This window comes from Apus apus, chromosome Z, assembly GCF_020740795.1.
Source record: "Apus apus isolate bApuApu2 chromosome Z, bApuApu2.pri.cur, whole genome shotgun sequence".
NCBI classification, from domain to species: Eukaryota; Metazoa; Chordata; class Aves; order Apodiformes; family Apodidae; genus Apus; species Apus apus.
Window position 1 is genome coordinate 20,450,596 of NC_067312.1, and position 17,904 is coordinate 20,468,499.

The following is a 17,904-nucleotide window of genomic DNA, read 5'->3' on the forward strand; positions in this document are numbered from 1 at the left end:
ACTAAGTTTTATCTAAGGTAGGTACGGGGAGCTGCTGAAGCACAACTTCTACTCCTACTGGTCTTCAATGGTCTTATCACAACAGCTAAGAGGATTTTGTAGGAGCACTCTCACCTGGGTGAATTTCTCTTCTTGTTATAAAACAAAGCAAAGCACCAAGATTATCTCAAGTCACACAACACATAAAAGTATAAATGTATTAATTTCTCATTAACTTTGTAGAGCTGACTTTCAGGTGAGAGCTATCTTTTCAGTAATTCTTCCACTTTTTTCTACACTACCTTTGCATTATCCACAACTGATTGTTCAAACACAGAGAACATTTTTATCCTAACTCTTCTAGAAGAATAAATAGTATAGATTGTTTAATGAATGATAACCCACAATCACTTATTTTCTTTTCTGAACACTAAACTAACAAATCCTGTCATTCATGCAAAATTAGACACTAGAGGCAGACTGAAAATCATGCAAATATCATCACATATTGAAAACTGATTAGGTTTCACTAACTAAAGGAAAATATATCATTAGATTGGGGTGTGTCCTCTGATGAAGTTGCAAGATGGTTACAAAATACACAGATATTATTCAAGTAAATGACCATCTACTAACCCTTGCTGTCAGGCCCTGGAACAGGCTGCCCAGGGTAGTGGTGGAGTCACCATCCCTGGAGGGATTTAAAAGATGTGTAGGTGTGGTGCTCAGGGACATGGTTTATAGTGGAGCTGACAGTGCTGGGTTAACAGCTGGACTTGATGATCTTCAAGGTCTTTTCCAACCAAAATGAATCTACCATTTTATTATATACTATGTGTCTTATCAAGAAACCAAGGATGTTCCACATTTCAGTCCTTTAAAATATATACTTCTAAGCCTCTATAACAATAATCCCTAATTCAAAAAAAAGTCTTAAAATAAAACATAATATATTCTACATAGATAGAGCATTGCCTTAATCTTTGACTTGCTTTTTCATCAGTAAAAATAAATAAATAAATTGAAAAGTTGACTGCTTTTTTCCCATTTATCCATTTACATACAATGCTTGGAGCAGCTAGAAAGGTTCTAAGCAGCACATGTAATGCTGGAGAAACCTCGGCCCATGCAGAAAAACTTCACTCTATCCCTTTACGTGAGGGCTCACACACATGCATAAGCCCATTTTTGCCATGAGTAGGACAAAAATGTTAAAAAGGGTCACAGTCTGAACAAATTAAACTTCCTCCAGTCTTCCAAAACCCCTGTTTAACAGCTGATTCTACTAACTCATCATCAAAGAGGCAATGATGTTAAATAAAATCAGTTATGCACTCCATCCACAGCCTGATGAAGTAAATTTAGAGACTCTCACTAGATTCAGGAGACATTAGATCAAGCTCTAGCTGAACCTGAACAAACTGTTCAAATGCTTCAGGCAAGTGAATGCTCTAGTACCACTTCCAGGTTTCTACAATGCCATACTTTTGCTCCATCTCCAGAGAACACAAATGAAAGGGTGTAACAAGTGTAGTTCATCTTTATTTGACTGTACAGCTAACTAGGGAATTTGAGTCTTGTTTAAGGCAAATTCCATTAAAAATTAGCTAGGATGTAACATTTGATAACTTCAGTGAATATTGAAGTTAATTTTCACACCCAGTTCACAAGACTGATAGGCCTATTCTAATCATTACTGCTTAATTTAATGCCACATGTGGAAAGCATATTCCTGTTTTTTAAATGAGATGCTGGTTTTCAGACTGTTTTCTCAACATGTGTCAGGGAATACAAATTCCCAATATTGTCCAATCCACTGTAATCACAAGTCATACTTTTCCTGACTAGCACTTTTGCTTTGCCTGTTGTTTGGTGTACAGCTGCATTAATCACTTTGTATTAAAATAACAGTATCAACACATAATGTCCCAGGTCTTGATTAGAAAATTTTCCAACAGCAAAGCTGAGCTACTCATCCGAGACTGCAGACATACTCCTTGGAGTCCCCTTTTGACTGGATAGCCAAAAGGCAGAAGTCAAATGGATCTTATAACTTCCAGTGCTGCCAGTTATGAACCACGAGCAAGCCACCCAGCAGACACAGCGCAGGTCAACGTGACTCTTCACCATTCAACAATGCTACGTGCAGTGGAAGAGGTAACAGACCATTGCTGAGCAGGATGCAGGGTGAAAAGACAGATTAGGGAACAGATAGATTTGTGTAGAGTGTGCTGTTTTACAATAGCCAAAACACTGTAGAAGGAACAAAAAAAACCCAACAAAAACCACAACCAAAAACAAACCCCAGATGACCCCTCCCTCAAGAACAATTAAGGCACAGTTTCACACTTAGCCATACTATTGAAATGGTGGGATGAACAAAATGCAAGACCAAAACCTGCCCTCTTATCCTCCCTCCACTTAAGTCAGTCATATGGCTTTACTTAAGAAAACTCATTACTTAATTTTAGCCCCCAAAAGCAAAGATTTGTTTCTGCAGAAGTTTTCCAGGTAACTTTATCTTCTTGTATTTAAAATTTAGTCATTCCATTTTAAAAATCAAGTTCTGATAGCAGGGATGTACTGAAAGCTCTGCTGTGCTACAAGTGTCAAGCACTGGCTAACTATCAACCACCTCCATCATCCTCACAGTGACAGCTTTAAGAGCTCTCCTGTAATAAAGCCTCTGAAACCTTTTCAACAACAACCAAAAAGAGCTGCAGAAAATCTGTCCCAGCTAGAAAATGTACATACTTGTTTTTACTGATGCTAAGAGGAAAAAGCAACTAATTACCAAATTATGAAATGCAATCTTACCTGTGTCCAGTATTCAGACATACAAAGCTTTGGCCATTCTTCATAGTACAAGAAAAAAACCAGTCATTTTATTGAGAAATCTGGGCTCTGGGCTTCAAAGTTTTTGTATCCAAAGAGATATTCTATGATTTGTCAAATAATTAATCACATTAATATTTCCCAGAAGTAAATGTGCTTATACATTTTCCAGCTAAAGTTTCCATTGCAAGTGAAAAATAATTTCATTTAAAGACACCCTTACAAGCTTAATTTCTAATATTGCTTTTTGTAAGCTGTCTTCTTGCAAGCAGTATATGTTTTAGAAAACCTCTGACGTACACACACAGAGCAGCATTGTAAATCCAAGCAAAGATACTTTCTGGATTCTTGTTGAGCCCCACTAGCTTGCATTTACTCCAAAATGGCACCCTCATCTCTGCTTGTTGCTATGGCCACACCATCCATCAGGCTTGCACTTTTTTCCAGACCTGTTTATGGCAGGCCTAGGTGCTTCCTATTGTGGTGCCTGCATCAACACAGAGAGCATTCTCAGCAGCGGTGGCAGGAGCTGGCAGCTGCCACCGAGGTGATCAGCACACAGCAGAGGACGGAGATGCTGAGGAATCTGAGCATGCTCCCTGAAACACCACACACAAGGGCTGCTTCCAGACACCTTAAATGGTATGCAAATAATCCGTCCGGGTTTGGCTGAAGAAGCCCTTTTAACTCTAGTTTTCAGTGGCACCAACAGCTGAAAACCAGTGAGCCTAGGCTAAGGAGGGAGAATTCCTTGGAAACCACATCTTCAGAAAGCAAATTAAACATAGCATTTTTCAAGGTGTCAAGAACCTGTCTTTCCTCCTGGTTCTGAGATGCTGCTATTGAACACTGAAGCATTGAACATTATAATTCACATAACACAAGTAAAAAAAAAAACAACTTTACAAACCTGCTTATCATTCATGTAAAAATATAACTCTGATATTTTATAGCTTGTTTCATTCTTTCAGCTACTAAACTGAAGACATTTTGTATATTTCATATGTACTTGTACAAGAGGTGCCTTTGTGCATGAGGAAAACATGGCCAAAACCAAAGGTATGGTAACACACTACCCATGCATCACTTCTAATGTACCAGGGCTTACCTACCATAAAGTAGGAAACAAATCACCAATGCCACATTTGTGGCAATAAAGCTTACCAACAATAGTCTAAGATCCACAATATTACTGATATACTCAAGAAATCCAACCACTTGCAAACCCAGCAATAGTAAAGCTTAGAGCTCAATCATTATCCTTCAAAATCAAGTGCAGAAATACACCGCAAAACTTTTTTCTCAAAAATGAAGTAATCAAATCTTAAACAAAAAAATAAATTCAAATATGCTTGTATCTGTCATTATTTATTATAGCCCAAATAAAGTATCGCAGATTCAAGAGCAGAAAATACGACAACTTCTCAACACACGGTGTGCATAAAAAGTCTATTTTCTAGTCTGTCTTGCCCATTTTTCATTAAAACATGCACAAAGATGCTCGAGTTCACTACCTCTACTTGGCAGCTTACTTTTCAGTTGTTTATGCTCCTCAAACTCTTTCTTACTCTGTTAAGGAAACAGCGCTACCTTGCTATTGCTTTTTCATACACTAACCCCTGTTGTGTCTTCTGCTTACTACTGTTGGAGTTGCACTACTTTTCCAGTGTGTTCAGGAACAAATTTGTAGAAAGACTGCTTAGAAGCACAGCCAAAATTTCATGTTGCGTGTTTATTCATTTTTGGTTTTATTCAGCGCAGGTCTGAAAACTAACAAGTACTTCCTTGTGCTAGTGAGCGTATATGAATCATATCCCCACTTTTAAAAAATGGAGACCATCCTTTGAAGCTCCAAGGGGTGGCTGACATATTATGAAAATGATCATTTCTACATGTAAAAAACCTTTAGGGTGAGGTACCTTTCAGTTTACATTTTACAGTGTGCTATACACACCAATGCCTTGAAAAAGACTAAGAAAAAAAAAATTACTTTGGTACCTTTATTTCTAGTCTCTGCAGCTAAAATAAGTTTTTCACTACCAACTGGTGCAGTGTTGTCTTCTTGAATCTACTGAATGGTATCAGTGTAAAACTAAAAGATGAAAAAATTCTACCTATCTACTTGGTCCTCCTCTTAAAATTTCATTTATGGTAAATAAAACTTAAGTATTGATAGTGATTTAGCTCTTGGCCATTTGAAAAGACATCTCTCAACTGTTCATCCTGAATTTCAAAAAATGAAAATGTTAGTGTCTCAGCTGGCAGTATGAGGTTGTCAATGAAAATACTCCTAGCCTTATGTATCTGGGGAATACCACTGGTGTAGCAGAATGGTTACAAGGTTGCTGTTAACCATTTACATTTCCTGTAAGGTCCAGCTGTTTTAATAGAGACCTGGATTAAAAACTAGATGGTAAATTTATTCAGAAAGACAAACTTCAGGGAAAAAAAAAAAATATATATATATGCCATGGGTCAGTATAGGGTACCTATGAACACAGGCAGGCAAAAGCCAACATTAACACATTTTAATTTGGTGAGGGAGAATGATGTAGGAGCTTGAAAACTAGCTTGGACTTTTGCACATGAAAATAATTGCTGCCTCATTAACATTTTGCCAGCATCTAGTGTTGATGAGAGTGGATTGCATTCTGATGTTCAGGAAGCCTCTTAAGGAGTGTCTTTCTAGCTGAAAGCCTAACTTCCTTGTGAATGTATGCAGTGGGGAGTGCAGGGAGTCCTGCCACCAAGCTGGGACATGCAAACACTAACTAGATAGTATGGCTGAATTAATGAAAGCTGCAGCAAGATACTCTGAAGTATGTTTCCAGACCTGGACTACCACTAAATGCATCTTAACTGCTCCACCCCAACCCATGAAACAGAAATACTTCCGACCTGTAAATGGAGTGACTATACTATGAATGTCATAGTATATCACTGCAGCACAGCCAAAGCAATTTCTTTTAAACATTACTTGCAGTACAAGTAGATGAAAAAGTGGAGCTTAAAGATCTGTTGTTTCACAGGGGAAAAGCTATCTCAGATACTGATGTTATGTGTTTTAAATTCTGGTCTGTCTTAAATAGATCCATAAGCTACTTCCATATTTTTTGGTAAAAATTAGAAACTATAATTTACCAGAAAAGATAAACCATTACTATGCAAAACTACATATGTACATTAATTGTGTATTACCCTGCTCTAACAGGGGTGTTGGACTAGATGATCTTCAGTGGTCCCTTCCGACCCCAATGACTCCAACTCTGTAATTGTAGCTCCAGTAGTTCTTATCCATAACAAAAGATCAAGATCAAATCAAATGTAACTGCAAGTTCCACTTCCAGTTTAACTTTCTTTTGCCTGTTTGCTTTCCCTCCCCAAATAAAACAAACAGCAAAAAATGCATAAACTAGCAGCCTTTCCCATAGCAGTTCTGAGCAGAGAGTTTAGCTGGAACCTTACAGAAGTATTCAATCAGCTCAGTTTCATTAGCTGATCATATATTAGTGAGTAGCAACTCAATAGCAGTAGCAAGCTCTTCAAATTTTATTTGTAGATAACCTCATAAACAGACCCTGCACATCAATTTGATTGCAAGTTGCTCTGCTGCTTGTGATTTATGGCAGATGATGCACCTGGAGCAGGTAAAGAGAGCCAAAGACAGACAAAACTTTCCCAGTGTCTCCCTTGAGTAGAGATGGAGATGAAGCAACAGTCCTTATTGCAGCATGGCTCCACCACCAGACACAGAGCAGGGCAGCTCCAGGGAAGCTGCAGTGGAGCTGCTCAGAGGTGAATCCCAGCTCAATGGGCAGGTGCTAGCCACCACCCTGCTGGCATGGTTCCAAGGCAGGATGAGTTGTATCACTGTCCATCAGGCCTTAGAGTGTCTATATTCCACTTGGCAGCCACATGGGGGACTGGCTGCAAGTTAACAAGAATTGGAATCAATTTCCAATGAGGTACGTTTTACTTAAAAAAAAATAAAAAATTAAAAAAAATCAGAACAGGACATATGTAACCATAATACACTTAATTCTGTGGTAAGTTTCCTAAACATGGGAAGTTTGCACAGATTATACCAAAATCCCTACTAATGAAACCAAGACAGAAGAACAGTTTCTTAGTGCAGTTTCTTTGAGGGAGAGGCGGAACAGATATTCCAGCTAACACTACATTTATTGTACCAAAAGTTATTATATAATAGCAGAAGCTGCCTCTTATTGGAAACAAAAATTATTAAAAATATTAAAAACCACCAAAACCAACAGTCACTGCTCTGTGAATTTCTTCATATCTTACAGTCTAACCTTGACTACAGCAGCATGTTACTATGAATACAATGCAGGAGTTCTTGGCTCTAAAAGCTGTCATGGAAGACACAAGTATTTAGATATTTAACATGCCTTGTGGTAGCCATGAATTCCACCTTTATTATTAAGCAGGAAGTTATGAAGTAGTCATGTACATGAAGCACTTTCCAAGTAAAACCTTTGGGAAAAAAAAAAAAATAAAAAAATTCTGTAAATGCTACAAAAAGACACTGATATTTGCCTTTTAACTTCAAATAATACAACTGCTGGAAAAAGTTCTTAATATTCAAATCATCTATTAAGGTAGTTTAAAGTAATTTTCCCACATCAAGTTCTAGGTATTTACTTCATAACATTTTTTTCTATATTATTCTGTGCCATCATGCTAAAAGGAAAGAATCTTTCATACTTTGACATTTCCTATAATTAAAGAGGCTGCTAAAAGTGCTGTTTGTATGCTGGTGTGGGCCATTTGCTTTTATTTATGGAAAAAAAAAATAAAGTTATCAGTGTCTGGAAAGCTATGCAATCCTAGAATCAAAGAATGGTTCATATTGGAAGGGACCTTAAAGATCACCTAGCTCCAACCAAGGTCCCTCTGGATTGTGTCCTTTCTCTCCAGTGTGTTGACCACACCACCCAGGCTGCTGTCATTGGCAAACTTTCTGAGAATGTACTCAATCCCACTGTCCAATCCTACTGACAAAGATGTTAAAAAGCACTGGTTCCATTACTGACTCTTGAGGAACATCACTCATCACAGGTCTCCATCTGGACATTGAGCCACTGATCACAACTCTGAGTGTGACCATCCAGCCAGTTCCTTACACAACCGTGGTCCATCCATCAAACCTGTATCATTCTAGTTTCAAAACCAGGATGTCACGTGGGACAGTGTTGAAGGCTTTGCCCAGGACCAGGTTGATGATGTCAGTAGCTCTATCTTTGTCTACAGATGCTGTGATGCCATCATAAAAGGCCACCAAATTAGTCAGGCAGGATTTGCCCTTGATAAAGCTGTGTTGGCTGTCACCAATTACCCCTTTACTTTCCACAGGCCTTAGCAGAGCCTTCAGGAGGATCTGCTCCAGATCTTGCTGGGCACAGAGGTGAGACTGACTGGCCTGTAGTTCCCAAGGTTTTCCTTTTTTCCCCTTTTTGAAAATGGGGGTTATGTTTCCCCTTTTCCAGTCAGTAGGAACTTCACCAGACTGCCAAGACTTTTCAGATATGATGGTCAGTGGCTTTGCAACTTCATCTGCCAGTTTCTTCAGGAGCCAAAGAATGAGCTATAGAAGCAGCTATAAAGCTGAAAACTGTTAAATCATAGCAACCCTCAGAGAGGCATCACTCGTTTTATGTAGCTCTCACATCCAGGGCTTTTTTAAAAAGCAGTGAATGAGAGATGCAGAAATCAATCAATTTAAACTACAGATTGAATGTGTGAGACAAAGTGTTCCTAACTTGTTTTGGAGCTTTTAAATGCCGGTGTTCTTTGTATCGGCCATTACGGGTCTAGGCTCCTTTCCACCGGAGCAGGACAGGGTAACGTGTGTGACATACCTTTGTTTGAGAAGAGCACTGATGAACAGCAGAAGAAGCTCACCCACCGTCTCAATTAAGGTGTTTCCAAATCACAAAAGCCTGCACATCATGGTTCAGAGGCAAACGTTTACCACCATGTACCCACACAAGAAGAAGGGGTTGCTCACAACTCAAATGCCTTGAGCCTCACCCCCCACATTTGCTTCTTTGTCAGCAACAAACCTACAGTTCTATCATACCACTGCAGCCCGCACTTAGCATCACTTCAGAAGAATGGGCATTTCAAGGTTTTTGCTCAATTGACACCAACCCTACAGCTACTGTGGAAGCAGCACATGTTTGCACAGAAAAAATTCAGCCACTGCCTAACTGGTGTCACTAATCCATCCAGTCATTTCTGAGAAAATGGAAGTGTCCATAAGTGATAAGGAGGTGCTGGTGCAAGCAATCTCCATGAGAGCAAGTTTCACCAGTTATCTCACTGCAGCACATCCTTTTGCAATAAAGCCAGTAAAGTGCTGTCTCCTTGTTACATATACACCACACACCACCATGGTTACCAGAAGGCAAGTCTGCTGCTCTCCAGAAGCACGAGTAGCATTACATGGGACCAAGTGAGGTTCTGCACAGTGAACTGTAATACTGACCAGGGGTCAATCCCTTTAGGATGGCTTCAATGCATTGAAAGGAAGAACCGTGCATGTGAATGTAGTCCTTCCTTACCTTCACAGTCCTCTTTTATCTTGTAATGGAGAACAACAAAATTAGAGAACCTACACAAATACACATTAAACCAAATTCAGGTTTGCCACTTTATTAGTATCCTTTTAATCTGTCAATGTGCAAAAATTTCCTGATGTTGCACTCAACAAGCTTTTTCTTACTAACAACTGCCCCTTAATTTTAATCTTCACCAGAAGCAGCATTCTAACCAGCTAATCAAATCCTTGGATTTTCCTAGAAAGATCTGAGAACATAAGAACCAATTAAACTATAATGTCAGCCAGCCAAGCAGAATGGCACTGCCAGACATTATGCAAGAAGACTGTCACACAACAAACCCTGTCTAGTTTTTAATCTGGATATCCAAACTCTTTAAATCTAAGAATCAAAACAAAGATGCTGCCTGATCCAATAATTTAGTCATGACAACAACAAATTCCTTTTCTACTGTTAGGTTTCCAGCATTTATTTTTCATGTGCAATAGCCGCAACTCAAGAGAATGACTGATGTTTAAATCCTCTTAAATGGATATGACGACGTTATCCTGTGCTTTAATTGGAAACAGGTCATTAATAGGCAGCTGCGACAGAAGAGGATACAAATTTAGTCTGCCTGAACTTCCATGTTTGGAAAAATTCCTGCAAAAATATTTTTTAAAAAGGTCCTACATATGAAATGTAATTTCTGAAGACAAGCTCCTAATTGCATGACGAACCTGTCTTCAAAGTCAACACCAAAAATCCAATGCTAAAAACTGTTAATAAAAAACTACGACAGTGACATGAGCCATATTCATGAAGTCTAGACTCAGACCATTCAGGCTTCTACAAAATTACCCACACCACAGCATTTAAGCGTTTTGACAGAATAAGACAAAGATGAAACATATGAATGGACTAAACCAGGAGTTGGAGCCTGTTGTCAGCTCCATAAATTCTGGCCATGGGGGAAACCCAGAAAGCTGCTCTCAGCCTGCAGGAACGTGATGCCACTACTCTCATCCTGCAGGAACATGATGCCACTCCTCCATCCAGCAACCAGAGCCTGTGAAGAGTTGCCAAGAGGCAGGAGGCACCTTCTAGCCTCACTGCTCTTGTGCCAGCAAGGGTCACACAGGAAAGCGGGTAGGAGGGCTCTACCCTGCTCCTGTGAAAAACCCAGCTTCTCTTTGAAGCATGTCAGGAAATCTTTATGTAGTCCATTATTTGAATCAAGTAATGACTTTAGCCTCACTCTTCCTTAGGTATTATGTTAGTCAGTTCCCTGTTGCCTCTCTGAGCCTTTCAGTGCTGTAAAGGTGGAAAGGGAAAACGTGATTGTAAAACAGCTCAAGTTGCCAGGGGACTTCAGGAAGGAATATGAAAGAAAAGTAACTGAACAGATTTCCACTTGTCTTTTTTTTTCCTTCAAGCGTAAGTTTACATTAAATGTTAACAGGTGTTTTTTTGTTGTGTTTTTTTTTTTTGTTGTTGTGGTTTTGTTTGTTTGTTTGGGTTTGTTTTGTTTTGGTTTTTTTTTTGCAATTAATATTGTTAAGATGATTCTTTATGTGTATGTAACAGCTGACAAGTACAGGATCATAAACAAACCAAAATCCCACTAACCTCTGCACTGGGTGTTAAATTAGTGCAGGGTTTAGAAGTTAGGTGATGGATGGCACTGATGCTTTGGGCATCTTTGAAGCACTCAAAAAATCTCAAAAGTTTTCAATAGTAACTAGCACTAGTAACTGTAAATAGACTTCTGCTTTGATCTTGAGCATTTGCACACACTGGTATACAAGCTGGACAACTGTAAGATAGTTTCTACTTTAAAAGTAGTTTCATAGTTAACATGGTCAAACTGCATGAAACTGAAATCTTAGCTTTGATAACTCAAAGGCTTCTTGGAGAAAAGGCATTCACAGTTTATAGAAGGAAAGAAGTACTCAGTGAATGACCTTATGACCTTTTCCAAGTTGTTCTTCATTATCAGTTATCAGTGAATCCTGCAAAAATCCAGTCGTCTGCTGTAAACTTAAAAGTGAAACAGAAGCAATACAAATGGAAACTTTTTCCACGTCTAAACTCAGATACTCAGACAAGCAAAAGCAACAGTTTCATCTTAAGTATTCATTCACGTTTGATTGAACTACAAATAATGCTGTCTAGCAGAAAGTAGTTGCTACATGTTTAATATGGCATTCTTCACTTATTTATTGTTTTCCACAGAGTAACTCTCAGCTCCAAAATTGGGGATGTGATCTAGATACTGCATACTGGAACAAGATAGTTCCTCTCTCAAATAACTTAAAATCTATTAATTTTTGCTTTATTCTTATTTGGAAGAAAAAGAAGAGGGAAGTATTCATTTTTTTTTTTTTAAAGAGGAAATTTAAAAACATCACTCTGCAACCTGAAAAGTTTTAGATCATCTGCTTGTACCAGTGTATCAAAGCATACGTATGTCTAAAGTTAGAAATCACAATCAGCAAGCTGGTACCCACATGAAAACTGTTTTTCAAGAGAGAAATTATTCACAATTCAGTTTACCAGAAATTTATATAGGTTAATATATCTGGAAATCAGAAGAGTTCAGCATGGCCACCTAATTATGCCTTGGGATCCTACCTTTTGTGACACAAATTGGTAAACTGTTCCCTAAAATCAATTTATTTCTGTTTAAATAAGCAACACACAGAAAAACATAATAACAGAAGCAGAGTCCACTGAGACTAGCCAATATTAACAGTATATGTTACAGAAAAATCAGAAACAGGTCTCCAAAAATGAAAGACATTTTAGTTGATTTTCCAAATTTAAGGTGCTTATTATTTGTTTTCTAGTTTCAGAGCCTTTTAAGATTTTGAGAGAGATTATTTTCAAGAGGATGAGAAAGTTGCTCTGCTTTTAAAAAGAAGATAGGGTTCTCTTCTTAGTCTCCTGTTGTAGAAGCTGGTAATTTAACAAACCACCAAGTACTCTAAGATTCATAACAACATAATGACAATTGACCATACCTTTAAATACTATGTCCTTTCAAAGTCAGATTTATTTATGCACTAGGCCTATGAGTGCATCACAGCCTCCAGTTACTTCATGTGCAATGCTTCCAGACTCTGGGAAATCTGCTTATCCCAGGGATGGCTGGGAAATGGATATCATCTGGATATTACAGTCATCCTAATGTAACTTTGTCAGCCAAACTTCATGGCTGGTTTCCTACAGAGCCAACCTAGAGCATGTTTGCAAAGTTTTTGGTGTTACGCTTACTGCCACCACACGCTGGGCTCATACAGAGGCTGTGGAGAGCACACCACACCTCCTGCTTCAAGCAAGTTTAAGTAGGGAGAAGAAGGATCTTTTCATCTACCTGCGTCATCCCACTTTTAGTCATCCAAAGCTGTGAGCTGGCACGTCATAGACTACTGCTAACTGAGCCCAAGAGGCATCTAAACAAAACAAATACCCTTGGATTTGGATATACTAACGCCAGTCATTACCACGGTAAGGGGATTCCACACAGACGCAATCAACCCTTTAGACTGCCAACTCACTGCACAGAGAGGGACTGGAGATAAGTATCACTCCTTGGCCTACTTCTGGCATTCAGAGCACCCAATGTTTCCTTCTTGGATTTTTTTTTTTTTTTCCCTGTTTACTATGGCAGCCTTTGCATGACAGGCAAAAGCTCTTACCTTGTGAAGAGCTCAGTTCCTATGCCATCTTTTATATCTTACGTATGTTCACATAAATGAGGAAAAATAACATTGATGAAAATGCTGTTATAGACAAAGAAACTGGGGGCACAGGAGGAATAAATAAGGGAAGCAACTGAGAGTCTGGGAAAAAAAAAAAAAACAAAACACAAAAAACCCCACAAAAATCAATCTTGCAGGATAGTTCTTAAAGAAACCCAGAGAAAGGGAAAGAGGGCAAGAAACCATTTTCTGTACCAACAACAGTCCTCTTCCCGTTTTTTTCAGCTGATTTTACACAACTTGCTCTTTGGACACATAAGTGGGCACTCTTGAATAGTCATGGCTATAGAGAAACCTGTGTCCTCAGCCTTGAGTAAGGCTTCTCTGTTTCCATTTCTCTGCAAAGTAAAATAGTATAATTTTCCTGTATGCCTCACAGGTATCACAGTTTTCAGTCATATTACAAAAGGAAGGTGTGGCATAAGTGTGAGATATATTTTAATAATTAGCAGTAAAATTATTCTTTAGAACAAGCTGTTAATAAACCTAAAATCAAAATAATCTGGAACTAGATTTTCTCACATTATTATATGGGTTTACTAGTTTATATTCAATATTGTTTACATGACATTTAATGGTACTATATTTTAAAAATTATTATTTCTTAAAAAAAAAAAACCAACAAACCAAACATGAAAAGCTGTCACAGCTTTGTATACAAGGGTTTCAGATTCATCCCAAAAAGGGATGAACAGTTTACCTTAAGAATGAAGTATTACCTACAAAACCAAACAGAAGCTATTCCTTCCCAATATTAAAATACTAGGCTCTTCCTAAATACTGCAACATGAACAGTAGTGAAATAAAGTGCTTTAGACACATAAATCCGCATTTTATACATCAAGAAGACTAAGGCAATACATAACTGCAATATAAAAAAGTGACAGTTTTGATGTAAAGCTTGGCATCATTCTTAAGGACTTTCAGATTACCTATGACAACTAGTCTTACTGTGTACACCACATTGATTCCTTGACTGCATGATCTTACTTCTGAATCACATTTTCTTTTTCATTTGAATAAACACATTCAATGTGAACTGAATAATATTTACCTTGGAATGCATGACAAACAATTCTTTAACTAGTTCAAACAAATACAAACAAAACATAGTATGAGATCTAGCACCTTTGTGTTTATCTAAAGATGCAAAGTTATGTTTTATTTTAAAAACTGATCCTCTTAAGGAAAAATCTGAATATATCAGGCAAAACTTAAGATTTATTGATTTGAAAGTAGTTTTACCTCATTCTAAAAACAAATTGCCCTCATTGTTCATAAAACATACTCCATATCCTATTAGTTTCAAGGAGGTAATAAATAAATACTTGAAGAAAGTCCAGGGTCTTGTGAAAGAGTGGATACACAGACATCACAAGTCAAGGAACTGATAGGTGTTCAAACTTGTTACAAAGAAAGATCAGGTCCTACACGTTGGTCTTATTCCCTTTGAAAACAAGCTACTAGATTAAAATATTGCTAAAACAGACTCAGAAACTCTTGACTTCAAGTTTCCTGTACACAATATGCCCTGAATTAGGAGGTCTTTCAACTGGCAGTAAACACCAAAAACACAATTCTGAGAATAGGGCAATGCCAGGCAGATAAAACTGAAATGTAATTGCTGGTAGAAATCTCTATAGACAAGAAAAGCACAAGAGTTATTATGTTATGAGAATAAAGTGCACGAGAGTGCAAAAACCTCACATTTCACACGCAGGCCAAGCTGAACATGGACTTAAAAACAGTCAATATGAAACAGCAGATATGTGGTAAGGGCAGTCAAAGCAAGACAGCAGAATTTATAGTGGCATAAGCAGAGTCAAACCCACATTATTTTCCAATTGTAAAAAAATTGCAATTGAAGTGTAAGAAGTTGCTAAAATACAGATAATCAGCTGCTTCTGCAGACACAAAAAAGGCAGAACCAGACTATTAATTAAAACTATTTCTCTCTCATTGTACATGAGAAATTATTAAACACTCTGATTATCAGTTGAACACAAGTATAAAAATAAATTCCGAAGCAAGACAGTTGGATTATTAATTCGATTTTAAAAGTTAACGCCAGAAATGTAGCTATATATTGTCTGCAAACCAAAATCACGAAAGGAAGTGTACTTTTGAATTGAGTACGTGGAAGCATACTTCAAACTGCAAAACAAACACACGCGGCGCAGTTACCAGCACAGAGTCCCTGGCTCACGCATCCTCAGGGATGGAAGGGCGGGCAGGCTGTCTCTCAAGAACACGCCTCAGGATCAAGGGATCTGTTGTGACGGCACCTCCGTCCTGAGCGTGATCTTTCACAGCAAATCGCGTTACGAGAGCTGTTACCTTTACTGTTTACAAACAAAATTGCGCCTGCGTTTCCCCTGGGATCAAGAACTACCTTTTATCACCTTTTCATGGTACATTTCACAGCGTTTTCTAGAAGAGACCCCTAGTTCAGAACGGGATGCTGCGAAAAGAGCAACTGAACGGGTTATCGCCAGCAGCCAAAACCAGTCTCTTTCTGTTATTAGATTCATACACAGCGCGAAACAGCGCAGCCTTCCAAGACCTGCACCACTTCGACAGCTTACCCTGAAATTTAAGAAAGCTGCCTGTAAACCACAACTAAAGCCTTTCCAGCACCCACGGGCGCGTAACAGCACTCAGGTCCCGCGGCTGGTTTCTCAGCCCGGGGCGGGCTCCCCAGCGAACCCAGCCCAGCCTACCCGGGGCTGCGTGTCCGGGGGAGCCTCCTCGGCTGCAGCTGCGGTCCCACTCGTCCCGACCCGCGGCGACCCCCGCGCCCGCCCCCGCGCTGGGAAGAGCCGGGACGCCGGGCTCCTACCTTGTTCGAGGCCATTTCACTGACGGAGTGCCTGGTCTGTAGGGTCTCCAGCTGATCCAGGCACCAGTCCAGCTCCTCCAGGGTCTCGCTAGCTAGTTTTTGGTAGGCCTCCTCTGCGAAGAGACAGGGAAAGGTGCACTTAGTTCGCAAGCGTTTCACAGGGCTAACTGCGAGCTCCAGCGGATCCATCCTCCACTGCCCAGTGCCCACGCATGAGTGCTGCTCCCTCATATTGCCAGCCCGGGCAGCGGCTCTTCCCCTCCGCGGGGCCGCGCTCCTTTTCAGAGCCAGGGGAGCGGCGAGCAGCGGCACCGGCGTAAACTTTCTACCGGCCGGGCTCGCCGCCCGCCTGGCTCCGGCCCGCCCCGGGGCCGCGGCCGGTTGCAGCGCCGCCCCGCAGCCGGCCGCGCCGGGCTCCGCGGGCACGCAGCAGCCCCGCGGCGGCGGGAGCCTGGCCCGTCCTCCACCGGGCGTCTCGGGCAGGGATGAATCAGCGCGGCCACCGGCTGCGGATACCGCGCTTCCTGTTTTGGCAGCTCCGGCAGCGGCAGGGCTGCGGGCCGGGACCCGCCGCCCCCTCCCCGCGGGTTTCACACACACTGCCGCCGCAGGAGGGGGTGGGAGCCCCGCAAAACCCGGCGCGGAGCCTGACCCGCCTCAGGTATCCACCTCAGTGCCCTATTTTCTTACCTACCCACAGGGATGCCATGAGAATTAATTGGTTAACGTTCATAAGGTGTGGGGAAGGTATAAAAGCATGTGAGTGCTCCGAAGCACCAGCTGTTAAAAGCAGTGTTCAAGTAACTGCAGTAGTGTTTGCTCTAACTCAAAATTCTCACTGTTTGTGTACGCGCATAAAGTATCACATGCTGGCTGTAAACAGAAACAAACAGACAAAGAAAAATAAATATAAATAAAAGTCTGATTAAAGTTTAGGACCTGGATTCAATAAAACAGTATGGAGAACAGACCTAATACCTGTGTGGAAAGGCACGGTTTAGCCCAAATTGCTGTATGTCGCTTTGGAACTAACTCTCTTTAAAACCTGCAGAAGTTTTCATTACAAGAGGAAGGTATCGCCTCCTTCAATAACTCTCGAACAGCAGGAGATCTATTGGTATGCAAATCATTTCAGAAAAAATAGTCCCATATCCAGGTAGCAATCCTCACCTACAAAGCCTGGTTATTTTTGTTCTGGTGTAGATCAGAAGGGGAAAATTCTTCCCCACACTAAACTCAGAGCTGAGCAAGCTTTAGCCCAGGCGTGCTATCTTGCAAGCTATGTATCCAAAACACCAAGTTTTGAAACTCCTGGCATGCATCCTTCTGGATTGCTACATGCAAACAGAACGCCAAGGTAGAGAAATGTTTGTTTAGTGGGTTTGTTACTGCCATCTAAAACATCTACCTTGTTTCACATCAAATTAACCTTATTTTCAAAATGTCAGGCAAGGAAAATAATCAGGCAGGCGAATCAACTGAAACACCTTTTTACATAAAACACTGCAGCACGGTCTAATGCCAAACAGTATTACTGTTCAACGTCTAGGATTGTAGATTTGTATCTTTTTACATTTCAAAGCACATGCTCAAAAACTTTGGGTTCCTTCACAGCAGTTAAACTTTGCATACTTCTGCCTACTGCAGAAACACTCCACAATTTTGAACAATGTCCATTCACCTCTGGAAATAAAAGGCATGAGAAGGATTTTGGATTGAGATTAACCGGCAGAACCATTTAAAGAAAAGTTTGCAGTGCCTGACTGTATTGTGATTAACCTGCCACTTCCTCAAGCACAATACTAACCGATACTCTACAAAAAACATCCTCATTGAGTTGTAAACACTGTCTTTCAGATGTGTCACACTTACTATAAATGCTATCTGATCCAAAAATTCCCCTGGCACATAGAGTTAGGATTTTCCA

At 40.0% G+C, this 17,904-nt stretch overlaps 1 protein-coding gene across 13 annotated transcripts in view; it reads right to left on the reverse strand.

Annotated features, from left to right (window-relative positions):
- Window positions 1–17,904, reverse strand: part of PDE4D (phosphodiesterase 4D) — a 550,182-nt gene that overhangs the window by 31,390 nt on the left and 500,888 nt on the right. For all 13 annotated transcript variants that reach the window (XM_051642406.1, XM_051642404.1, XM_051642405.1 and 10 more), the window contains one exon: window positions 15,978–16,090. In XM_051642406.1, the coding sequence (XP_051498366.1) occupies window positions 15,978–16,090 (113 nt within the window). The remainder of the gene's footprint in view (window positions 1–15,977; window positions 16,091–17,904) is intronic.